The 26,124-nt window shown below is 47.7% G+C and overlaps 2 protein-coding genes across 4 annotated transcripts in view; both read right to left on the bottom strand.

Annotated features, from left to right (window-relative positions):
- LOC308626229 (BCL-6 corepressor-like) lies at positions 1-13,689 on the bottom strand (the record flags this gene model as incomplete). The annotated part of the gene is made up of 5 exons (XM_081251086.1): positions 1-152; positions 6,579-6,714; positions 8,037-8,203; positions 13,092-13,322; positions 13,681-13,689. 5 exons carry the CDS (start codon positions 13,687-13,689, stop codon positions 141-143), a joined length of 555 nt encoding a protein of 184 aa, XP_081107212.1. The 3' UTR covers positions 1-140.
- Positions 13,686-26,124, bottom strand: part of LOC308626157 (BCL-6 corepressor-like) — an 18,894-nt gene continuing 6,455 nt past the window's right edge. The window contains exons 5-11 of one of the 3 annotated variants that reach the window (XM_081250975.1): positions 25,190-25,352; positions 23,992-24,120; positions 22,073-22,630; positions 21,361-21,414; positions 20,708-20,894; positions 15,103-15,330; positions 13,686-13,857 (exon numbers count right to left, since the gene is read on the bottom strand). In XM_081250975.1, the coding sequence (XP_081107101.1) occupies positions 13,697-13,857; positions 15,103-15,330; positions 20,708-20,894; positions 21,361-21,414; positions 22,073-22,546 (1,104 nt within the window). In that variant the 5' untranslated portion in view covers positions 22,547-22,630; positions 23,992-24,120; positions 25,190-25,352 and the 3' untranslated portion in view covers positions 13,686-13,696. Of the gene's footprint in view, positions 13,858-15,102; positions 15,331-20,707; positions 20,895-21,360; positions 21,415-22,072; positions 22,631-23,991; positions 24,121-25,037; positions 25,146-25,189; positions 25,353-26,124 lie in introns of those variants that run through there. The other 2 variants (XM_081250977.1, XM_081250976.1) reach the window with 2 other exon arrangements.

Here is a 26,124-nt window from a genome sequence, read left to right on the forward strand (position 1 = left end):
TCATACAATATGTAGACTTTTGAATTTGGCATCTTTGACTTAGCAACATGCATTTAGGATTCATTCATGTTGTTGTCTGAATCTATAGTTTCTTCCCTTTTGTCACCTGAAGTATCCATCATCTCGAATACCAAGTTTGTTTATCCATTCACCTGCTGAAGGATAATATGATATGATTATTTCCAGTTTGGGACAATTATAAAAAAAAGCTGCTATAACCATTTGGGTATAGGCCTTTGTGTGAACATAGGTTTTCAATTAGCTGGGGAGTATGATTGCTGGATCCTATTGTAAAACTATGCTTAGCTCTGTAGGAAACTGTCAAACTGTCTTCCCAAATAACTATCATTTTATATTCTCACTAGCAATGAATGTATGTTCCTGTTGCACTTCGTCAGCATTTGGTATCGTCAGTTATCGGATTTTAGCTATTCTAATAGGTGTGGTGATATCTCATTGTGGTTTTGTTTGTATCTCCCTAATGACATACGATGTTGAGCATCCTTTCATATGCTTATTTGCCATCTGTATATCTTCTTTGGTAAAAATATGTATATATGTATTTTTCTTTCTTTTGTTCTTATAGATTGTGTGTGTGTGTGTTTGTATACACACATATATAAAGTTAGGTTGCTTGCTTTCTCATTGTTGAGTTTTAAGAGTTCTTTATGTATCCTAGATATGAGTCCTTTATACAATATATTGTTTTGGAAAGTAAAAAAACTGAAATGGATGCAAGGTACAAATAAAAGTTTTAATCAACAGTCATATGAAAAATTTTGAAGCTGCCCAGTTGAACTTTAGGATATTTTAGATAAGTAAATACTCATTAGCTTGCTAGTTACAGTATTATTAAAGGGAATGGTTGAAACATTGGCTCTTATACAAGTTCCTCAGAATTTTTCTAGGTAAGGAAGCTAAAATTATACCCTTATGAAAATTCTCTTACTATATAAATAAACACCATGAAATCTGAATATCTTGAGCCTTTAAAGCATATTCCTATAAATAAATGAAAATATTTGTGAGATATAAGAAGATCTCTATGACTTTTGCTTCCCCTTTATGCATTGAATATAGTTTACTTTTATTTTCTGATTATAATTATACTGTATGAAATAGCAATATTATACTGGATGCTTATTCTGAGATAACATGCAAACCCGTGTTACATAAATTATACTGATTTACAAATAACCCATTTGATTTCATACGAAATTTAGAAAGAATTATTTAGAAAGAATATTTAGAAATTTAGAAAGAATTTAGAAAGAATTTATATTCTTTATTTCGAAATTTAGAAAGAATTTATATTTAGAAATTTAGAAAGAATATTTACTGTGTCCAGTTTACAGAGGAAGAGCCAGAGGCAAAGGAGGCCTTTATCATTCCACATTCAAACATCGTTCAGCTACATCTAACAAAGGAAATGATAAATATTCCCTTGACAAGTTAATAAACATGTTTAGAACAATTAATTCTGTCATGAAAAATACTGTGATAAAAGAAAAATCCAAGATGAATTTGCCTATTTCAAATCTTTAGAAAACAGCTTGTTCACGGGCATTGTTGTAAGCACCATAAAAGAGACAAAAATCTAACTGTTTTAAACAGTGGTGATACCATATGATCTGTAAGAAGAAAATAAATCTCCAAAGAAATAAAAATAAATACATTATTGCTGCAACTGGAGAAAACCCGCGTGCAGCAACAAAGACCCGACGTAGCCAAAAATAAATTAATAAATAAATTTTTAAAAATAAAAAAATTTAATAAATAAATAAATATATACATTAGACTTTGAAAACTGAGACATTTACCTCTTAAGCACTAGGTCATTAACATCACAAATTTACATTTGTTACTCTATAGATCCAATTGCAATCCTTGATTTTTCCATGAATAATAACAGTTAGATTTTTATATCTTTTATGGTGCTTACAACAATGCCTGTGAAACAGCTGTTTTCTAAAGATTTGAAATACAGACAAATTCATCTTGGATTTTTCTTTTATCACAGTATTTTTCATGACAGAATTAATTTTCTCTTATTAATGAAGTCGTACGCTTTTCTGTGTTTACTGGCTATTTGGATTTCCTTTTTTATGAGGTTTACATCAACTACTGTTATTTTTTAAATTATTTTTTTATTTTTGGCTGTGTTGGGTCTTCACTGTTGCGTGCAGGCTTTCTCTAGTTGGGGCGAGCGGGGGCTACTGTTCATTGCGGTGGCTTCTCTTGTTATGGAGCACAGGATCTAGGCGTGCAGCCTTCAGTAGTTGTGGCACGTGGACTCAGTAGTTGTGGTTCACAGGCTCTAGAGCACAGGCTCCGTAGTTGTGGCGCACGGGCTTCGCTGCTCCGTGGCATGTGGGATCTTTCCAGACCAGGGCTCGAACCCGTGTCCCCTGCCTTGGCAGGCAGTTTCTTAACCACTGCGCCACCAGGGAGGTCCAACTGTTGTTATTTTGAATTCTTCTCCATTTCCAAGTAATACTCTTACATGACTATTATCTCACTAAATTGGAGGCATTATCTGTTCACTTTGTAACTTAGTAAAAAGTAAGGGTTTAGTTCCTTTACACTCTTTCCTATGTCCACACTGCTCAGTAAAGTTATGCCATCATGAGTTATTCCACTGCTCATGATCTCTGACTTGTAGTGATATACTTAAAAACCTACATTGTTGATCAACTAGAAACTCTCTCAACGTCACACTTTGTAAAATGAGAACATTCATACCATCTTCCCTTTTTCCTACTTCCTGTCTACCTTCCAAACCTAGCTTTTACGTTGTCAATGTTGAAATTTATATTCTGTTCTATGTGCAGTTAAGTCTTCTGTTATTTGAGAGTCAGTATGGAGTAAGGTTTAAGGGAACAGGCAGACAGCCTAAACTCAAAGCTTCGATCCAACATTAAATTAGGTACAGCCTGGGCAAGCTTCCTTCCCTGTCTTAGCTTCCTGTTCTCAAAAGTGGGAATGATATTAGCACCAACCTCATAAGGCTATTCAGAGGATTAAATGAGTTAATATATGCAAAAACACTGAGAGCCTAATATATATTAAGTACATACTAGTACACAATACATTTCAGTACATACCAAGTTAATACTAATACATACTAAGTATAGTTTATGTTAGTTATTTGTGATTACATGCAAGTTGACAATAAAAGCTGCAAACCAAGACAGCATTGCCATTATTACAATGAAATTAATATTGCGCCCTGCAGATGTACTGTGTCTCTGTGTATAGACTACACCTCGTTCCGTACTGTGCCAGTGTCACTGCCCTTGTGCAGGGTGACCACATACCCCAAACCACCTTGGGCTGTTCCAGTTTATACCTGTTGTCCTGATGTTATAGCATTAGAGCGCCTCCTTACACTATTGAAGTGTAAGGAGTTTGGACAAGTTCTGCTTTGGAAAACAAACTAGATAGGTGGTCATTACCCCTGTGTGTCACTGAAAAGGGGCACATCTATAGTGTCAAGTTTAAGTGGATTCTTCCCTTCCTCACCAATAGTAGGTTAAAAATCAACCAGAGTTTAGTTGGCTTCAGGTTTATGTCCGTATAGCCCTTTCTCCTCTGGAGTTCAAGTTCCTTCTCCTCTTTGTCTCCCTCCTCCCTTCCAACAGTGCCTAATACCTAGTAAGTACAATATGCCTCAAGGTGTTTCTAAGCTCTCAATCACACAATCAATAGAAGCTTCTCCACTCTAGACTAGCTGCAATCTGCACTGAATCCCCTATTACCTTCCTTCTTGGTTTATTGCCTCATTTTGCTGGATTATTTCTATAAATAGCTTACGATGTAGCATAGGAGGTCAATTTTTCAAATTACTTTGTGTACAAAATATCTTCTTCAGCCTCCACTTATGACTCAGAGTTTGGCGGGATACAAACCCCTAGGGTGACAATTATGTGCCTGAAAAACTTTGGAGGTATCTTTCTAATGCCTTCCAGGATCCATGGTGCTGATGACAAGTATGATAAAGTCAGATTTAAAAATTTTTTTTTAGGTGACCAGTAGTTTTCTCTCTGGAATGGTTGTGTCCTCTCAGTATTTTATTCTATTTTAATTTATTTTTTCAGTATTTTAAAGTTTCACAATGAAGGGTGCCTAGGTATGAGTCTATTCTTGTTCGTCTTGCATAACTATTTTCAATCTGAGGCCTGATGTCTACTTTCAGCTGTGGAGAATTTTGTTGCCCTTTGACAGCTTCCCTCCATTTTTTTTCTGGGTCTGGAGTTGCTAATAGTAACATGTGGGATCTCCCAGATGCACCCTCTAACATATGTCTATCACATTTTCCATTGTGTCTTTTTTATATACTGAGAAATTTTTTAAATTCCTACTGAATTTGTTTCAGCAACCATATTTTCATTTCCAGGAGACCTCTCTTGCTTTCTGACCATTCTCTTTTTAATTAACACCCTAGTCTTATTTTATAGTTGCTAGCCCTTTTTAAACCTCTCTCAGGATATTAATTAAGGTTTTTCCTTAAATTATTTTGTTCTCTAAATTGTCCCTGGTCCTACTAGGATATGTTTTCACTCTTTTCCCCCCTCTCTCATGTTGTAAGCTTTACTCAACTATCAGGCAAATGACAGTTATTTTCTATTTAAGAATGAGTGCAGAAAGCTCCCTGAAGTCAACGACTGATTGGCGTCTTATGCAGGAAGAAGCGGGCAGTAACTGTAACAGGATCTCCCCCAAACACAATTTTCTAGGGTGTAAAAACTCACACTAGCTGCCCTAGCTCTCGCAAGTTTCACTGTTTTCAAAATGAAATCATCTCATTTCAGGAGCATGAGGGTGGGGCTGGCAGTCCCCTCCTCCAAACACAGCCCTTCAATGAGCTCCCCTATTTCAGTCACACTTTTAACTAACTCCACCCTCTCTCCTACATGCGCATCAAAGCACGGAGCTACTTCTGCAGGTGGGGTCAGAATCCTCCTCACTTGCAGGTGGTCCCTGTGCATATTCTAGGTGATGCTTTTCCTCTGTTCTACTGCTTCGGTTTCACACTCTTCCACCTGTCATCCGTCTTTCCATACTATGTTGAAATCTCTTGATTGTTGTGGGCTTATATACTGAAACACTTTGATACCATCATTGTAGTGTCTTGTCAAAATGGAGAAGGGCTAAAAGGGATCTCATGCATTCTGAATCTGCTATTCTGTGGTCCCAGTGTTTAAACTTCTTGGTCTTCCCCAGTGTCTATCATTGCTTTTAGAAATACAATCTCCTGGTCTACTCGTGAAGGAAATGAATACACCACATCTAAAATGACAAGGAATGCGGGTTAGATGCTCTAGGGTCTTGTTGTACTCTGCCATTTACTAATACACCACTTATGTGCTACAAATTGTAGGTGCTCATTTATAAAACGAAAGGGGGTAACTTTACATGAACTAAAGATTTCTCCTGCTCTAACTCATAATTTTCTAAGTTCTTTTCTTAAAATTTCTCTATATTATCATTAATTTTCATTAAAAATAAAAATTGGGCTTCCCTGGTGGCACAGTGGTTGAGAGTCCGCCTGCTGATGCAGGGGACATGGGTTCGGGCCCCGGTTTGGGTGGATCCCACATGCGGTGGAGCGGCTGGGCCCGTGAGCCATGACTGCTGAGCCTGCGCGTCCGGATCCTGTGCTCCGCAACAGGAGAGGCCACAACAATGAGAGGCCTGCGTACCACAAAAAAATAAAATAAAATAAAATAATAAAAAATAAAAATCTAACTTTCTCTTTTGAAAATCAAAGAGTAATTCCCATAGTCCTACAATAATGGGATAATTAACTCTGAAACCTGTCAAGTTTTGGGTTTCATATGAAAAGAAAATCACATTAACTAATTTTTAAATTTAAATAATTAAGTTTAAATAATTATTAAAAATTAAATATGGACTTTGTAGCACAAAGACAAGGTCCCCACAAATGGTGTTCCTTTATTTACTAGAAGTGTTCAGCTCTGCATTGAAGTTGAAATAAAATAAATATATTATTTTTGAGGTGCAAAAATTTCTTATAAAAATCAAATTTTCTTTTCTGTCCATACAAACAAAAGTATGGAATGACATTAGAGGTCAGTTTTATTTGGTAATAGAATGTAGCTTCTTGATATTTTTGATTTTAGGAATGGAGAATATCAACATCAAAACTTTTTTCAACTTTACTTTTATTAAAAATGAGGCCATATTTTCCTCTTATAAAAAGAGAGTTCAACTAGAACTGTCAATTTTCTCATCTTTAAACAACATCACTGAATCAGCTGACTGTATTCATTCAGAACTCAATTTCCTTATCTTATGATCACTAAGGTTCTCCCTACATCTAATATACTAAGGTTCTAAGGAAAGGAAAATATATTACTAACGACATGTTTTGGTTTTTATTTCTTAGAGTTCAAATGTCCACCATTCACCTTGGTCTAAGCTTAAGGAACCATTCAAGGGGATACAATGCAGATGGGAGGAGAAAACAGAACCCTCACACAAGCTGTGCCGTGTTGCAATCAGGCTTCCATTTGAAAAATAATCTTCTCTATAGCTTTAAAGTGATAGCTTTGTACCTGCACTGCTTCTTGTTTCAAACGGATTTTCTCTGGCTCTTCCTGAACACGTTCTGAGGAATCATCAGCCTCTTCCACTTCTGAGGAAGGACTCTCTACAGTCACAGTCATAGGAAATTCTGATGGACCTGAGTGTCTGAGGCAGAAGATAAGAAATCACAGAGTTGTTACACTAAAGTGCAAAGAAAGAAGACAAGATTGTATAAAAGACAACACAAGCCAGATACCAAGTATCCAAATATTAGAGGACATTTAACAAAAGTGAACTGAGGTATCATTCTTTATAAATGTCTCTCACTGCTCCTTAGTCTAAAACAGGCAATGACTGAGTAAAATTACAGGAACTTATTTTTGCTATGTTACTGTACAGACCTCTGTTGTACGTGCTTAGGATTAATAATGGGAACTGCCCATATTATTTTTTTAAGTTTCTTTCACAGAAGCCAAGTGAAGATCCAAGGTAAACATTTTTTCTCAGATCAACTTTATACTGCAAATGAAAAATTTATTCTTCACCATCAGACAAAAACAGTCTGGAAGAAAATGTAGTTTTTCAGAGGAAAATACATCAGCAAAGGGACTGATGAATAATCAGAAAGCCAACATATCTAAGCTGTGAATAATAGACATTAGAATTTTAAAAAATAAATCACATATACATACACAACTAAAACTGACCCATCAAAAATTTCATCTTCTCACCACCCTTAAGCCAAAACTAGGGCAACAGTAATACAATTCTCCCATCAAGCTTCATTGCCACTGCAATGTTCCTGAATAGGACATTTCCAAACATTTAAAAACTGACCTGGGCTTCCCAGGTGGCGCAGTGGTTGAGAGTCTGCCTGCCGATGCAGGGGACACGGGTTTGTGCCCCGGTCTGGGAAGATCCCACATGCCGCGCAGCGGCTGGGCCCGTGAGCCATGGCTGCTAAGCCTGCGTGTTCGGAGCCTGTGTTCCGCAGCGGGAGAGACCAAAACTGTGAGAGGCCCGCGTACAGCAAAAAAAAAAAAAAAGACCTGGCCACAGCCCCATAAAAGTCTACAGATCATAAAGAAGTGTGCTGGGATTATATAACCATGCAGAAAACAATTCACTAGGACATCATTTTGACAACAAGTAGCAAACCCTGCAGCATAGGAAAACCCTAACAGGAGAACGAGGTGCACACCCCTCTCTCTGGGAATGCAAGGCCAGGACTGACACCCAAGGACTGACACACCATTCATGCAGGCTCAACGTTTTCAGGGACTTCTGTCCATAAGAGCGTCACAGAGTTTTAAAGTTCTATGTAAATTTGCCAGAAAGATCTGTCCGATTCCATTCTAGAGGACTCCGCCATCAGTGTGCTTACATGGCACTCACTCTCCATCTTTCCTTCTGGGGTTCCCCGCACACCCTGAGAACCACTGCCTATGCCCCAGCAGGGCCAGGCCAAGAGCAAGACCGCCACTGACCCGGTTCCATCCTGGGCACTGCAGTTGACATCGGCGCCATATTCAAGGAGGTGTCGTACGATGATGAGCCAACCTCTTGCACAAGCCTCGTGCAGGGCACAGTAACCCGTGTTGTCGCGGTGGTTCACATCACAAATCTTGTTCTCCAGGCAGTACAAGACCACTTCCTACAGAGAGAGGAGAGGAGAGGAGAGGAAATACCATCAGACCACTATACAGTGAGCCTTGTAAGGGTGACCTCCCCATAGCTTGGCGGTGCCCACTTTCAAAGGCATACATCCTTGGGACCAAAAGCCCACCATGGCGCGGGCAGGCGGCAGGCATCCTGGTGGGGGGCGAGAGTGCGTGTGAAGGGCTTGGAGATGCAGACAGTGTTCTCTAAGGCTCTGCTGCACCAGTGGCCTGGCCATGGGCAAGTTACCCTTGAACTTCTCCAAGCTTCCACAGGGCTGCTGAGAGGACGCATTCGGATAGCGATGAAAGCCCTCAGCCCAGGGGCCGACGTGACCAGTACAGAGGTGTCACGGCTGCTAACATCTTAGATGACACATTGCCAAGCACAGACCATTCTCACTTGATGGGTCTGTTCAGTCGGTGGCAGTGGACGATAACACAAGTTTAGATAAAAGTATGGATGACCAACACTTAAAGAGAGCTTAAATCAGCCGGAGAACATTCCCCAGCTTAGAGAAGCAGGGACACCCAGGTCAGCTACATCCTCTCGCCCCCTGTTAAGACCCCAAATCAGAACCTGGGCCTCAGATGCTCTTGTCTGTATGTTAAGTAGAGTTAAAGAGAAGCACTCTCCCTCCATCCTCGAGGAATGACACAAAATGCCTCCAATAACCCCACCCTCTATTTTGCCTCACTCCACCCTCTCGGGGCAGAATCAGTCTAATATTTTCATATTTACTCAAGTTAATGACAGGAACCTGATACACCACAGGCTGCAACCTCCACATTTCAAGAATCAAATAAAACGTTCACCGCCCCCCACCCGCCCGGAGATGTTCTGTGTCAACACTGTGCATTAGAATCACTGTTATTAACCTTATTTCTTTGGCTTGTTAAAATATTAATATGAACCACTCCCAGTAAGCAGAGCAGGAATTTATTCCATGTTTTATTACCTTAAGAAAGTTTTCAGACACATCAAAAGCATTTGCCACCAGAAAACACGTTATACTGTTTATACTGGGTAAGTCGTGCCCAGCAGAGAGCTGTCAGGTTCTGAGAGCTGGGAGTAGGCAGAACGTGCATGTGGCCCAGCACATGGTCTGCTGGGTAAGGGGGGATGGGATGGGGTCAGAACAGGCCTCCTTGTGACATCTCTCAGGTAACTCATCTGTTAAACCTAAAACGGGGGTCATTCTAGCCGCCCATAAGTGCGAGATGGGTTCTGTAAAACCTTTTATGCCCTTTGGAGGACACGCCAATCAAAGGTGACCGCTCACTTGGGAGCGAACTAGAATGTTCCATTTGCTTACCACGTGAACCTAATGGGGCATGCTGGTAAACCTGGCCATCGGTGCCCCGTTACTTCAGGTCACTGCAGCAGCTCCCTTCCAAAACAAGAGGAGGAAGAGAAAAGGCACGCCCACGAATGCGTTTCTCCGTTTACATCCCAACCTGCCAGAAAGCCCACAATCCTCTGGGCTCCCAGGCCACCTGCCCCGAGCCCTGGTATCCAGGATACCGCATGAAGCTGCTGCTCTTTTAGCAGGCCCTCACTAGCCAGACTTGAGTGGACGGCTGCAAGCTAATGAGTTGTGTGCCCCAGCCAGGGAGAGGCCCTGTCACGTGGCTCTGGGATCAGTTCTGAACGCCACCAACTGCTGTGCACAGATCAATTTACTCAACCCAGGGTTTATTTGCTGTGACAATCATGGCCTTCACCTGGAAACCTTCATCACTACTAGGGCAGATTCAAGGGTACCTAGAAATGAAAGGCCGTCCGAGCTGATGGGTAAGTCAACTCTCTTCTCCTGGAAGATGGTAGCAAAGGCAGCAGTAGCCCCACGGCCAGGTCAGACTTTTTGCCACGGGCTGTCCTAACTCAACCACGTTGATCCCACTATTTACACAGTGCATCTCATTTCCCCAGATGAGGACGTCTTCTGTCACCCACAGGAACCCAGGAGATAGCAGGAAAGGAAGGTAGTACTATCCTCATTCAACACTTGGAAACTGAGGCCCAGAGATATTAAACCCCAAGTTCAATTAACATGAAGTACTAGACCTATAACTCAGGTCTTTGGTACCTGGTCAGCTGGGAAGATTCAAAAGGCCCAAGAGGGCCCCAGTTAGAGGGATGCAATGCAGCTGTGACGAGCATCCCACAGGCCTTCTCTGTTGGGGGTCAAGTGGGCTAACTACACTCTCCTAGCTAGGAGGGTGATGGCCTCTAAATGGATGGCAACCGTCGCCACCAACACTTTCTCTAACTGAAAGGTGAAGAGGCGGGGCGAGTCTGTCGACGCAACACATTCCTTGGTTTATTTTCTCCGCTAGAAATAAACGGGAGTGTCTGAAGGGCAGCCCAGCCATTCCCAAGCAAAGTCAAACTGCTTTTGTCGGACAGCTCTCTGTTCAGCGGCTATAAGCCGAATGCCATTACCCGCAAAATGTAACCATAAAGGTCATAAGCCCGACGTTGTTAATTAATTAAATGCCTCATTAACTTTTTAAAAAACATGACTTATTCAATTCATAGAAAATTTAACCATCACCGCTAAAGGCACAAGCATGTGGTTGCACACTGGCGTTTTAGCCTAAGAAATAGAAGCCTTTTTCCCAGGAGGGAAAGGTTTGAGGTCTTTGGCCACGCAAGTGATCTGTTTAACGCGGATCTGAAGCCAGAGTGTGTTGTTTCTAAACTTCCAGAACCAGATTATCACGACATAAAGCTCAGACAGCCTTTATACTGCACATGGTGTCTTTGGCTAAGCAGAAGAAAATAACCAAGAATGCTGAAGACAAAACTTCAGGAAAACCCTCCCAAACCGCACCCTTCTCTGGTTAAGCAAACTCTCCTTCCATTTGAAAAGGTTGAAGCTGACACATCTCCCAACTGGGCCATCATCCCAACATTTAAAATTCTGCCCAGAGAAATCCCAGAAAGTTGGATTCAAAGTTGAAAGCGTTCATCTACTTGTCACAATGTTCAGCATCAACACTGGTGATCTGTGTAATCTACATATTGAAATTTACATTTGAAGAAAAAAACAAATCCCACCGTAAACATTCCCAAGGCTTCCTGTGCAATCAAAGGCCAGGTAGCCTAAAACAGTATGGATCAAGTGCCCCTTGGTCCAGGCCTCAGAGCCACCAAACCAAAATGGAAACTGTCTTAGAGGACCAACGAGGGTCTTTTGACGTCTCTGGTCCCAAAGGGAGGCTGCTGGAAATGATGCCGAGTTCACAGGTGGGGCTCGGAGACCCGCCCTCCAGGGCGGGTGCAGCAGCACCCCGCCCCCCCATCTCCAGCACTTGCTGGAAGCGGGAGTCTACTTTCTCAACCCTAACCCAAAAGTTGGGGTGAGGGGTCTCCCCCCCACTTCCAGCGTTTGCTGGAAGCAAGGAGACGATCTTCTCAACCACGGGGGGTCTAGCTCAGCACTTTGTGCAACATCTGCTCTGTCCTCCTAGGCGCCCGCTCTCAGCTCCTGGGAAACCAACTGGGTGCTCCTTGGACTTCACCTGCAAGCAACTGTGCCAACTACCAGAAAGTGCTCTCTAGCTAATGGAGAGGTCTCCAAGAGACGCGGAGATATAAACAACAGCACATTCAACCCACAACAACAACAAAAAACACCCCCAAACTAAGCAGAGCCCTAGTGCTTCCAACTTCCCACCCCCAGTCATGCCTTAGGGCCAAGGCAGGCACACTTCGAAGGGCTCACGGCGCTATGGACCGGGGTGGGGGGACACGACGGGAGACGGGGGATGGGGGCACAGAGCTGGCTGAGGGTGTGGGCGCCAGGGCTCCGGGCCAGCCTGGGTCCTGCCACCCCAGTGCTCAGCCACACCTCCACGCTCAGCCTGCTGAACCGCCTTTTACTGTCACCATTCAACTCCCAGAGGGCTGATGCCAGCACAGAAAAATGCCTTTGCCCTGTGGGCTATTACATCCCGATTGCTCCTGACAAGTATGGTGGGGGAACTGCACCGGGCAGAGACAGTCATGTGTCTCACAGAGGTTTTGAACTGTAAAAAGGGCAATTCCAATGTGAGCCCGTCTTGCTGAGGAGCGTGGTGGGCTGTGGAGCACTGCTGGATTGCTACCTGTACAGGTATCAGCCAACCCCTCTGAGGCTCCGTTTCCTCATCCGAGAGTGGGCTAGTACTCGTTACTCCCAAGTGAAGATGTTAAAAGGGTGAAAGGAGTTACTACAGATCACACGGGCTTAGGCAGACATCAGCTATCTTTCTATGTTGCTCTAGCAATAGAGGCTATCACTGTCATCAGCCGTGCTGGGTTGGGATACAGCAGTGTGGACAGGGAGTTTTGTGCAAGGCTCAACCCCTGCTCCCCGCCCATCAGCCCTCGGCTCCCGTGCCCTCTCAGAAAGAGATGGCTCAGGTCTGCCCCACTCCCACCCCTACTCTGCACAGACACTTCCCACCCGCTACCCCACAGGGGCATCACTCTGCCCCAGACAGCACAAGTTATTAGAGCTAATAACTACTCTCCTTCTTGCTATTCAAAATCCAAAAGGGCTCATTAAAATTCCCCTGGTCGCCAAGCCCTGGGTTAGGTCAGATTTTATATCAGAGATAAGTGAGCCGGACTGGCCGAAGCAGCCTACCTACCTGAACGGGAACGGAACATCAGAGAGGCCTGCCTTTCTTTTCACACCACGACTGAACAAGCCACCAAAGAGCCCGCAGTGTGAGCGGGGCCAACACAAACACCCTGCTGGAACACCCAGCCCAGCCCGCCACGTGGAGGGGCCTGGGCTCTGAGACCCGCCCCCCATCCCCAGCCAGTGTGTCCCCCACCCAAGGAGCAGCAGCCGGCGGATCCTGATCCGGGGCACCCACAAGGATGCTCACCTCGTAGCCAAGCCGGGAGGCCTGCTGTAGGAGGGTTTCGCCCACGTTCTTATTGACAATAAGTCTCCGCGCTTCCGGGGGCATCGGGCGGGACTGGGTGGTCTCTGGAGGGGAGCTTGAGCACGTCAGCTGCGAGGCCTGGGAAGCTGGTAACAATTGCTGCAAACGGTCCAAGGGCTTCTGGTCCTGCTTGGCCGGTGAAAGATCATAGTCGGAACTGGGCTCAGGCCGCTTTCAAAATCTCCGGACAGTCACCTATCACGAAACCAGGCAGCGCACACATTTCAGGCTGTCCTTCCACCGCCCGCCTGGTTCGCCTCCTCCCTGAGGTACAAACCTGAGTGGAGGAAAGCACTTTTCCTCCTCTCTGTCTGGGGGAGGCGGGGCGGGGGGCAGGGGGTGCATTTTTACTGGCTGGAAACCTCACCACCACCCAGGAGACAGGTCCCCTAGGAAGGGGCAGTGACGTTCTGGGGGGAGGGGTTCAGGGAAAGGAAAGCTTTATCCCCAGAAGCAGAGAAGTAGGCAGGCGGGACGTGCCTGCGCAGTCCCGGGGGCAGGGGAGAGCCAGGGGCAAGAGGTACCTTGCCGTCCGCATTGTCCACCTAGGAGTCCCCTGGCAGCGGCAAGCCCCGCCTGGGCTCCTGAGGGATCAAATGCTTGGTTTTGCACGGTCGCTTCCCGGATGGTTTCTCGCTGTTGTCGGTGTATTTCTGCGGCGGGGGCGAAGGCTGCCAATCCATTTCTTCGTCCACGCACAGCACATCTGTCAGGGGGAGAAGAAGCGGGCGTCACACAGTTGTAGCCGGTGAGGAAACAAAAGCCCACTGTTAGCACGGATCATTGGAGCAGCTTCAGTTTTTAAAGATATACCGATTATGTTTTCAAAGCACTAATATTTTAATTATCCCACATTCAACCGGCAATTAGGCTAAGCCACGACACACCAAATGGCAAGTCGCTTCAAAGGGCCGCAAGAGAGGGCAGAAGCCAGCCCTTCGTGCGCTCCCGTCCCCACCCGTGGGGGGCCTGGGGGCTCGGGACAGGGCGACTGGGGACAGCCTGAGGCTGGAATGAGGGCACTGACAAGCGCCCGGGCTCACCCAAGACTTCCCTTCCTGCCCAGCCGCGGGCTGGGTGATGAGGAGCAGCCCAGGAAGTCGCGCTCCCGCCTCACTGTCCATTCCATAAGGAAGTGTGCAGGCTGAAAGGACCTCATGAAGAAAACTCCCCGCTCGCCACACGCTACTCTTGTCAACTTGGATGGCGCTCAGGTCCCCTCCAGGGCCGTTTCCCACAGAGGGCGGGTGATCCACCCTCCAGGAGCGCCCCCCGCCCCGTGCGTACCCTGTTCATTGTCACTGCATTTAAGGGACTCCTCCAACCAGCTTCTGTTGCTTTTGGCCTCTGCCCTTTTCCTGCCAGGTTTCTCTTCGGAGATGCTATTGCCCTGGGGGGTGACCGCAGGCTGAACCGCCTGGGTCACTTCCTTCCTGCCCTGCCGGCCAGGTTTGCTCTCTGCTCCCGCCGTTCTCTAAGGTGCAGCAAGCGGCGCTGCTTTCTGGGATGGAGCCCTGTTAATTCAATGCACACCTCAGGTTGCTCAGCTCACTATAATGTGGCTCTTCTAAGTGGTTAGAGGAACTGTTTGTCATTTCTCTCTCAGACCAGTCAGCTAATGGAGAAACAACTACAAATTAATGAAGAAGCCCCCCGGGGCGGGCCGGGGGGGAAACAAACTGTCTTACACATCACTAACGGGTGGGGGAGGGGAGGGGTGTGGTCACTGTGTTGGCTGGAACTTGTCACCAAGTCTCGGGAGGGGGCCTATTTGCCTTTGGCCACCTTTGGGCTCCAGCCCCGGCACCTGGCTTTGGGGGGGTGGGGGGTGGGGGGTGGGGAGGTGTGAGTGGCTCCCCCCAGGGCTCCAGGGTGGGACTGGAACTTTCCACTGCTCCGCCCCAGGACTTCCGTAGGGTGCCCTGCGGGCCCGAAGCGAAACCGAGCTCACCTTTGGAGACCCGTCTCCGCTTGGCTTTCAGCAGAGAGTCCTCCGGGAGCACAGTGGTCTCAGTGTGGTTCCTATCACCAGAAACCTTGCGCTTTCTGTTCAGCCGGAGGGTGGGGCTGCGTGACGCGTCCGGGGACTCTCTGGGGGGCTCCGTGTCCATGTCCTCAGGAAGATCACTGTCTTCTGGGGCTTTGAAGGGGTCAGGTTTGCTTCCATCATAACACTCCCCTAGGGGAGGGGAGACAACCCGGAAAGGAGGGAACAAAGGTCACCAGGAGCAGGCAGGACCCCCATGCCCAAGGCAATCTGCTACCAACAGACCACCCCCCCCCCCTTTGGAGACCAGGGGCCTCACACGCTGGAAGCACAAAACCCTCAGAAAGACGTCCCAAAGGAAGGACAGCTGAACACAACCAGCAAAGAAAGCAGAAAATGAGGCGCGTAGCCCACTCACAATCCATCCTTCAAGGGTCAAGGTGAGGCATCTACACCAGCCCTCTGTAGGCATGTGAGATAACTCCCTGACTGCTTAACTCTCCAAGGTGGCTTACTCTTAAAGGGGGGTGAGTGACCTCACAGTAAGATCCAACCCATCAGGGCGGAGCTACAAATTACTATGGAAACAGCTGCTAGTAAACAAAAAAGGCTGATGTCATCAAGAGACCAAATAGCCCCCAACTGCCATCTACACAGACATAGCACCAATGTTCACTTGGGTCAGCAGGGGCGAGGGGGAAGAAAAAGGATAGGGAAAGAATGGTGGGAGGCTGGGCAGCTGGGGAGACCAAGGGAAGAGGAGCCTGGCCAAGGGAAAGGAAAGGCTTCCCGGTGGTGCACACACAAGGGTCAAGGGCAATCTCAAAGAACTCAACCAGATTGCTACAAGTCCGTCTGTCCTCTTTCCACACCCGTGGGGGGAAAAGCATTTCACTGCCATCGAGGGGCTGCTCCTATTTCCTGTCTAGGAAGAAGGCCCTCAGTGACACCAGTCACCCACCTGGCAGGTCTCCAGGCCTTCCTTCCCAGGCAACAAGCATCTAAGGACATTTCAAAGACAAGACTCCAACCCCCTTCATGGGGGGTGGGGGGCGGCGGGCAGGGCTGAACGGCTCACACCCCAGCTCCGCCTGTGCTGCTCCTGCCCCCTCTGCTCAATCTAGCATCCACTTGGGGCTTTTCCTCCAATCACTCCAGCCTAACATCACTCCTCACTTTTGCTCTAGCCAAAGAAACAGTTCAACTGCTTTGCCAGTCACATTGTTTCTAACACACAAATAATTCCATAACGATCACTGTGCTGTTAAAGAGTTCCCCGAAGATGACCCTGTGTCCATCACCGGCCGGGGGTGGGGGTGGGTGTATGAGTTTGGTATTTCGTTAACACCTGAGCTAAGCTCCCACAGCCCGTTTTTCTAGATGAAATCATGGACACACCCCTCACATGCTGCTTGCATTCCTCCTCCTCTCCCTAGACCACTTCAAGTATCACCCCCACTTCTGCCCAGCCGGCTGGTCCCCTGATCAGCCTCTCTTGGGGGGCATTCCCAGCATTTAATGGCAGTCAGTTGTGGGGATGAACCTCACCCTGGCCTGGGCTAGCCTGACCTGTGTTCTCAATGGTGGAACACACTTAGCTTTTCTCCGAGGGTATCCCAAGGTGGGACAGGTCCCCATCTACTCTTGCCGGAATGGTGGAATCACCCCAAACGCGAGGGTCTCCTGTCATGGCAGCAGGAGAAACCCCAAACTCCTGGCCTGTGCTTACGGGTGATGCAGCCCAGGCTGCCGCAGGCCTGGTGAAGAGGGCGTGCTGCAACTCTCACTCCGGCTGCTCTGTGACCCTCTTAAACACTCGGGCAGGAATGGCGCCGCTTTACAACTCGGCCCCCTTCACTTGTAAAGTGGAAATGTTACTGCTAGCCTCCCTCCAGGGTGGGCTTCATCATCACGGGCCGGGCTCAGCACAGAGAAAGGCTGGAAAATCCCTTTAACCAAAAGATGCCAAGACTTTCAGACCAGCCTGAACCTCAGGCCTGAAATGTAGGAAATTTTAAGAGGTGAGCCCTACTGGTCACACCACCGGACTTCTCTGGTCCAATCAGCCTTCCCTAAAAGCTCCGTGGGAGGGGATCCACGGAGGAATGGAAGGGCTACCTGAAGAACCCCCATGTCCAATTTGAAAGTTTCTTCTTCCAAACTAGGTCCATCCACCCTTCCCCCAACCCCGGAGCCTTTTAGGGCAAAGATCTCAATTCCCCTCAGATAAGGCCCCCCAAGACCTTACGCTCGTGTGACCTTACCCAGACCAGTAATAACCCTGAAGGACACCCACCCCGACTGCCCAAGAGACCCATGGCCACCAGCTATAGGATAGAGGCTCCGTGTCACTTGGAGCTTCTCAAAGACTGTTCTAACCACGACCCACAGGAGGACTACCCTCGAGGGCAAAGGAGACGGGGAGATAAATAGACACACGGGGATCCTAACCATCAGGCTTTGCCATCATTGCTACTTTTGGCCCTTCTAAAAGTGGGAAGCCATGTGCCCTTGGTCACCCAGTCTAAGCAAGATGTGAACGTGGTCCCTGCTGCATGGTCCTATGACTCACAGCACATACATCCCAAATTCATTATGGTTGTACCATAGCATCACCTCACAGAAGCATCACCACAGCAACATTTACAAGTCACTGTGGCAGCAAAGCACCCTCACCACGGTTGAGCCATGCCCAGTGAGGCCTAAACAAGGTGAGAGGGTTCTGAGTTGCTGGAAGGCTCCCCAGGATTAAAATCCCCTTCTCTGTAGCTTAACTATAATAGCACCTCCAGTCAGGGCTAACCTTGTTAAAAGTTACACCCGCTACAGAAGGAGTGCAGGGGATCTCTGTTCCAAAGTAGTTGACAAACGTGCAGGTGCTCAGCTGGAAGAGAAGTTCCCTGAACAAAGAAGTTTCATGAAGCCCCTTGACTGAGGCTTCCTCCAGCTCCTGGCCAGGCACTGCCACTGAGCAGGTCCTAGGCCTGTCCCAGCCAAGTGGTTGGCAAGGGAGATGGTTACTCCAAGTTTGAGAAGGAAGGGACCAATGCCTCCTGGCCCCGCCCCATCTTCAAATGCCACTGAGGGTTCCTAGTGATGAACTTCCAAGTCTGAGGAACCTCCAAACTCATTTGGTGAACTTCCAAAATAAAAATGTCACTCAGCCACCCATGTGATCATAAAGAATAAATGAGTATCTCGGCCACTGTGTTTTCAAGTTAATTCCTTTTTTAAACAAGCCCCTAGCAACAAGATGCACCCACACCAGGACAACCAGGTCCACGCAAACAACACCCACCACCTTGGAAGCTCCTGGTCCCTCCATGGGTAGGGGCTGCCTCAGAAGGGGGAAGGCATCTTGAAGGCGTCCTGGACCCTCTTTGTGACCCCTGCCCACCCCAAATCCCCGCCCCAGCTCCCATGTGCTCACAGCTCGGCTCTCGGCCACACCGACATCCATGAGCAGGACCTGAGCCCATATCAGCTCAAGACATGATGGCCCAAGAACAAGAAGGCCCATTCATTTCCAGCTGAATGGAATGAACACCTGCTGGGCCTTGGACATGGAGGCCACAGTAAGAACAGTGGCCCCTTCAGGTGACCTTTCCTGACCAGCTATTTACAAACCCCACGTCTCTACAAGACAGAGGGTGGGTGGGGAACCCACCTCCGTTGCCCCAACCTTTCAAACGGAGCCCCTCACCTTCCCCAACCCTTCTTCTGCCCTCCCATGGTGGCGATTCATGGCTCACTGGGCCATGTCCCGGGTGCTCCAGGAAGAGACCCATCGGTCAGTCTGGGATTGGAGGCAGGCGGTGGGGGGAGGGGGCTTTCGGAATCGTCTGGGGCTCAGGCCCTGCTCCCCATCAGCCACACCGAGTTCTCATCTCCACGCTCAGCAGGAAAGACTGGGAAGGACGCACACAAACGTCTCTGGGAAGAAGGGCGGGTGAGGCCACTGAGACGTGAAGGACAGCGGCCACCCTGGGTTTGGCCACGTTGCTGGGGAAAAGGGCGAGAAGACGCGAGGCCGGTTAACTGCCCGCTCCCTTCCTCCAGCCTCCCTCACCGTCCACCCAGAACAGGCAGATACCCTCCTCAGAAAAGCGCATCCCCGTGAACTTGGCCTTGCCCACTTTTATCACCTCTCTCTGAGAAACTTCCCCAGGGGCTGAGTCATGAGGCCACTCAGGAGGGTAAGGGCTGCGTGTCAGCTGTGAGCACAGGCAAGGAGGGAGGCCTTCTTGCTGCTTTACTCCGGGGTGGCCTGGACCCTCCGTGTTTCATTCCAGTCCCGAGGGGGAGGAGCTCGGAACCGTCTACTCCAGGCACATCAAGAGCCCCATCCCTCGGGTAAGGCCGCCACTGACTAGCCACAGAAATCCCCGTCTACGGGAGCCACGTAGGACAAACCGGTCCCGGTGTGGCTTACCCAGACCCCTGGCCACAGGCCTTTGTCTGACCCCAAAGAGGAGCTGGGGGAGGGCAGTGCTCCAAGCAGCAGAGAGAAGCACACGCTGTTGCTGACCACAATTTTCCCGAACTGCATCAGGCACCCACGACCTAAGCGTGCAGGTGAAAGCCGACCCTACGACTGGGTCCAAGGGCCTGGACCTCCCAAACGTGCCCACCACCCCCGACTGTCCCGTCTCAGGAGGATGTCACGCCCACCCTGTCCTCGACGTTCACCTAGGTGCCCTCACTCACCATCACCGGTGAGGTTTCCGGGGTCCGGAGCAGGCTGCAGGCCACAAGCACGCACACTGAAGAAAGCGGGAGAAAGACCTCCACTGGCTGCCAACACATCTCATTAGCCCAGGGAGTCTCGAGGGCAAAGCCCGAAGTCAACCCCAGTGGGGGAGCAGCTGATGGGACCGCAGAGTGTGACTCGAGGCAAACACTAGCTTTCTCTCCATTTTGCCTCCAAAACAGAATACACCCCGTCGGGTAGGAAGAACGCCCTCGTCTACCCCATGCCCTTGGAGCGCGCTGTCAACGCCTAATGACTGCAGAGCCTGCCACAGAAAATAATTATGCTCATCCTTCTGGTGCCTTCGTCAGCCCTCATCGCATTTTAAGGAAACCTCTGCCTTTGGAGGGAGAATCCGAGTAGTCTCCACTCCCTCCCACAGGAGACTGTCACCCTGGAGGGTCTGGCTCTGGCTGCAAGTGTCATTCCACTGCTACCCAAAACCCGGATCCGTACCTGCTACAAAACAGAACACGTACCTGCGACGCTGGAGGTCTTGCACTGCCATTCCTCTGCTCTGCTCTATCAGACTATTACTAACTACAGGACGAGCATTTCTCCGGACAAAGGAGATGCGTGCCAGGAAACAACATTTCATAGGTGCTTCACTCCTGGATGCCGCAACGCTCAGAAGGACACCCAGCCTTGCAATCCACAGCTGGGAAGGGTGGCCAGAGCAGCCCGTTCTCGAACAGCCAGCACCCCGACGCTGGGCCGTCGGAAGCGTATTGTTTCCTCTCACCTCCCTCGGCACTGGGAGCGGAACCGCCCCGTTCCCACCGACGTGGTACCACACGCGAGCCGCCTGGGTTCACTTACATCTCTCACTGTCGTTCTGGTCGGCAATGGCCTCCTCCAGGGCGACCGACTTTGGCTTTTTGTCCTGACTTCCTTTCAGCCTTTCCCAGTCAGCGGGGCTGAATTTGCGCACCTCGGAGTCTTTGGTCGTGGGGTGGCCACCTTCTCGCTCTTTCATCTCCAACTCTGAGAAGCGCATCACTGCACGCTAGAAAGAGAACGGAGATGGAAAAAAGACACACCTTACCACCAAAGCTATTTCACTGCCCTTACCTTAAAGGAAAGTATCTTCAAAGAAAAGTTTGCCCAAAACCAACCACAATTTATGATACAACTGAGATATTTTAAAATTGAACGATAAAAATGTAAGAGTGTCTATGTGTAACTAGTCACACACTCTTTATTCGTAAAGCCATATGTATGTAGAGGTATATGTGGTGTGTATGTATAACCATACATACACTGTGGCATAGAGACAGACATTCTCTTTCGAAGGTAAATAAAACAAAACAAAAACACAACGCAAAGAAAGCAAAACAAAAGCACAAAAGAAAACAAATGCACAATGAATAAAGACGACCATGGCCCACAAACTTCCCTTTGTATATTTGGAAATGAAATTTAACTCAAAAGGTTTATGTAAGATTCTAGTAATAAAAATTTGAAGAACTGACCTCACAGTAAGCAGCAGGTAGACATAAAATACTGTCCTCTTGTAATCCTTCCATCTATGTAGTTAAAATGGGCACTCAATGGATCATTTAGATAACTTCATCCATTTTTATAAGCATAAACCAATTTTTTTCTTAACATTGCAAAACAATTTGGCTTTATTTGTCTTTTAATTAAAAGTAAAACATCTTAAGGAAATTCCTATACAACATCTATCATTCACTAGCAAGTTAAATACATACTCTATCCCTTTAAGCAAGGCTTTTTTTTTGGTTTTTTTTGTTTGTTTTTTTGGTGGAAAAAAAAAATTGCACGAATCTCAGAGACATGCGGCCGCTACACACCTCCACCAAGTATCACGTAAGGCATTCTAAGCAGCGCTTTTAGGTATATTTGTTAATGTACAGTAACGGCAGAGAAATCAAAGTGATTGATAGGTCAATGTCATGCAGTCTTTTAGACATCCTTCGCAATAATTAAAACTTCCGTTATCGGCATTCGAGTGGAGTTCGCTTAAAATCTACAAAATAACTTAAAGTATCCACTTACGTCCCCTTACTGGACACATTTCAAACATTTAAATTATCCTAAGCTTCATTAACCAAATCAGCCCAGTGTCCTGCCCTATCATACCCCCGGCCCCCTCCTCTTCACACATTAAAAAAACCTGACAACTGGTCAGGCTCCTGAAATTCGGGTGGCGGGGGGGCTCACCTGCAATGCCCGCTGCTCCTGGCTGAGCTGACTGGAGTCTGCGTACAGTCCGGTAGCGACACACTTGAACTGGTCGCCCACGTAACCAGCGGAGTTTGCGATTCTCTTTGCCAGCTTAGATGGCTTCGGTTTCAGAACTTTGCCATCGGTTGATCCTGCCTCGTCAGCTCCGTCTTTGGTGTAGGTGGGGGTGACGTCCACACTCGGTGGGGCACTGCCCAGGCAAAATGATTGGGGATCCTCTTGGGTTTTCCCGAAAGTGACCGCAGAGCCATCGCTCCCCAGGGTTGGCTCCAGGAATGGAGTCGAGACCGGCGTCGCCAGGTTCTCCTTGTTGGTTACCACTGGAACATTCTCCTTGCTTAAGCCGGAAACTGGCTGGCCCGGAGCCTGTTTGAAAGTATAGGCTTTGTGGAAGTCACTGATGCGCCCCAACTCCTCTCTCAGGGCAATGAAATCCCGGTGTGGCCACATTTTACTTTTTTATTTTTAATATATGTTCACATGTTTCCATAAAGGATCCAAGGTGGCCCATAATGTAAGGACACACAATATTAGCTTTAAAAAAACATGAAAAAAAAAAAAAAGGGAAATCATGATCCTGGAAATGGGTTGCATCCTTTTAAGGGGTGAGAATAACAGAATGAGTGAGCCAAAGATTTGGGAAAGGATCTCACATTTCCAAATGTCCAAATCTTAACATTGCACCAAGTGGGAATGTAGCCGTGGCAATATTAACCTGAGAGAGCTCTATGATCGTTGTCTTTACTCATCACTTGGTTGCAAGGTTATACATGACAGGGTAAGTGAAGGAGGGCAAGTAGACAGGTAAGAGTCACGTCCTGATTCTCAACAGAAGGGGCATCACCTCGGGAAGGGACTCCAGAATCCTACAGGAATCCTCTTGATACACTAAATCTTCTAGGTGGCCAAAGGATCTCATGGGACCCTAGCAGCCAGATGGAACTTAGAGAAGTAGCGAAAAGCTACTCAACTGAATGCAAGATATAAGACTAGGAGCAGGTCAGTGACAAGTTCAAGTGCAGATGCTGTGGAGGAGCAGTTCCCCTTGTGCTCGAGCCTCCTCAGAATGTGCAGTGGGAGGTGCAGTACCTGCTGTGTCTCACAGTGACCCTCCAGCCTCTAAACTCATCTCTCCTGGGAAGCTGAATTCAAAAAGTCAATTTAAAAAAAAGATAGGGCTTCCCTGGTGGCGCAGAGGTGGAGAGTCCGCCTGCCGATGCAGGGGACACGGGTGCGTGCCCCGGTCCGGGAAGATCCCACATGCCGCGGAGCGGCTGGGCCCGTGAGCCACGGCCGCCGAGCCTGCGCGTCCAGAGCCTGTGCTCCGCAATGGGAGAGGCCACAACAGTGAGAGGCCCGTGTACCACAAAAAATAAATAAATAAATAAATAAATTTTTAAAAAGATAAAAGTCTCTAGTAGAGAAATTTTATCAGAGCCTAGTATTAAGAGCTGTAGAGCCACAAATTTCCCATGATACAGCCTTAGCAGAGGCTGTTAAGGCAGTGACAGAAAATTTGTACCGAGGGAAATAGCACAAGAGTTTGCCTACAATTCACGAAAATGATCCCTGCACTTGGCCTGAAGGAAATCAGCAAACTTTATAACAGCTTGTGTATTTGTATGCGGGATTGAGAATGAATTTAATTTTTTAATTTCTCTGAATTATCACATAAGATTCAGAAGATGCTCTCTCTGCCTAGAAGCCACCCCACTGGGATAACTATGCCTACGGAGTTCCTTTGCCTAGGACTCCTACTTGCTAACAGACTGGCAGCCTGGCCCCAGGGCCTGGTTGCTGCTCCCAGTGCAATGGTGGATATGGTGTCAACGGTTGCAAAATCAAAGCCCCTTACATCCTCTCCATGCCTCTGTCCCGCCCCCCACCCCACTCACCATGGATGTTCAGGAAGCGGAAGGTGTCCTGGATGGGAACGTGGTGCTGGGACTGGTCCAGCTCATCTTCCTCATCTTCTTCATCCACATCATTATCTTTCTCATCCCAAGGAGCAGATCCAGTGGATCCTACCCGAGAAACACACACACACACACAAAGGTCAAAAGTGAGGCGCTCATGTTGCACTGTCATCCCTGCAGCTGACCCACTGTTCAAGCTAGGCACTGCCAGCACAGAGGTTCCTCGGGTTCAGTGTGCACCCTCAATGCCAAAGAGTGGGAACCAAGGGTGTTCACCCCACTCCCAGCTCCTCCTACGGAGCCTCAGTGCAAGCTCTCATACCCTCCCCTATCCAGGAGCTGCAGACCTTACTCCCTTCTCCTAGAAATCTTTTAATTCCTACTGTAAACCCCTTTCTACACATTAGCATCCCTTCTAAGGACCCAAGGAGCACAGCTTCTCTCCTTTATAAGCTTACTGGGAAGACAGACCCTTCCCTCATGGCAGAGCCTCACTAGATTCACTGGAGGTCAAGTCTAAATTATCTGGCTCTTAGTCCAAACTTGCTAAACATTGAGTAAATATAGGGATCAGGTGGTATTCTCCTAGGAAAAATACCATACAAATTAAATGATCACTTACCCATCATTTATAAAGAGAACTTAATAGCCTTCATAATGTCATGTCAATTGATTCTTAGAACAGCCTTTGAAATACGCAGGAAAGATGAGAACCCAGATTTTATAGTGGAAGAAGCTGAGGCTCAAAAGGTTGAATGACTTGATTCAATGTCCCACAAGTAGTGAAATGGAAAGACCGAGGTTTACAACTCAGACCTTCTAAGTTTTAATCCCTCCTTCTTCTAAACTACCTGGCCTCTCTTCTCAGCGTTGAGTCCCAAGAGAAGTTATTTTTTATAGAACTCAATACCCCCTCTTCTTTCTAATGCTTTACTGTTCCACTGGGTGGGCAGGAAGACTGTGCTGAGTTTATATCTTTTGTTCTCTGGGTTCTTTCTAGGGACAGCATTTCTTGCTTTATTTACCAGTCTTCAACTTTGTAAGCGAGGCGACTTTCAAGTCGACTATCGCTTTCAGGGTCCAGCCCGGAACCTGGCACACTGTCCACCTTCTCCCCAGCAGCTGGGGCCTCACCTGGGTTAATGACAGAGCCCTGGGGCTGGGGGATGTCACTCACTTGATATATCTTCACTGGGTTCATGGGCATCTCCCTGGTGCCGTCGTACATCAGGTTGAATTCCCTGCTGTTGTTGAGTGCACAGCGGAGCTGGGCCTTCCATTTAGCTGGGTCGGGGTCGTCCACCCCTTCCTGGTACTTCCCCTGTCTCCACAGCCCAGGCCTGAGGGACAGGAAACTGCAGTGAGTGCCTGCTTGTTGCCCAGAAACACTGGAAAGTGTGCCCGCCCTCCCTCATACAGACACAGATACACACAGCCCTGCCTGACCGCCCCATCACCCCAACTCCAATTGACAGAGACTGCAGCAGAAAACACCACGCTGGGGACCAGGCAAGGCAGGGCCTGGGAGAAATTAAGCCAAATGCAAATACAGTCTTTTAAAAAGAGGAGCCTCATCTCAAGTGCTTGTGCCAGCATCATCTGTCAAGACTACAATGGCCTTAATGAAGGGTTGAAAATAAAGAAAAATCTGGAACACGTATACACCAAAATACTCATGGTAACTTCTGGATAGCAAGATTTCAGGTTATTTTGTTTTGTTTTGTTGGCCTTGTTTTTCACATGAATTGCTTATATAATAAGAAGAGAAAGGGAGGTGGCGTATGATATGAAGAATTCAGGCTTGCTGTTCCCTCTCCCTTCTGTCTTTAATCTGATGCACAAATAACTGTTGAAACCAAGTACCCTTAGGAGGAGCAGCCCATAGGAGGGCAGGAAGCACGCTCTGGGGGTTCAGCTGGCCTCGGTGCGAGGCTGAGGGCCTCAAGTCCTAATAAACTCACACCACCTGCCTTTTCCTGCTTCCTCAAACTCCCACACTGGGAACATTTTGCTGGGAACACCAGTGGCTGGTGGCCTGGGCCAAAACCAGTGTGGCCCCGCCTCTCTGGTTTTCAATTTCCAGGTCTAACAGGCATTTATGTGTCTGTTCAT

Source organism: Mesoplodon bidens (genome assembly GCF_964165515.1).
Source record: "Mesoplodon bidens genome assembly, chromosome: 12".
Taxonomy (NCBI): domain Eukaryota; kingdom Metazoa; phylum Chordata; class Mammalia; order Artiodactyla; family Ziphiidae; genus Mesoplodon; species Mesoplodon bidens.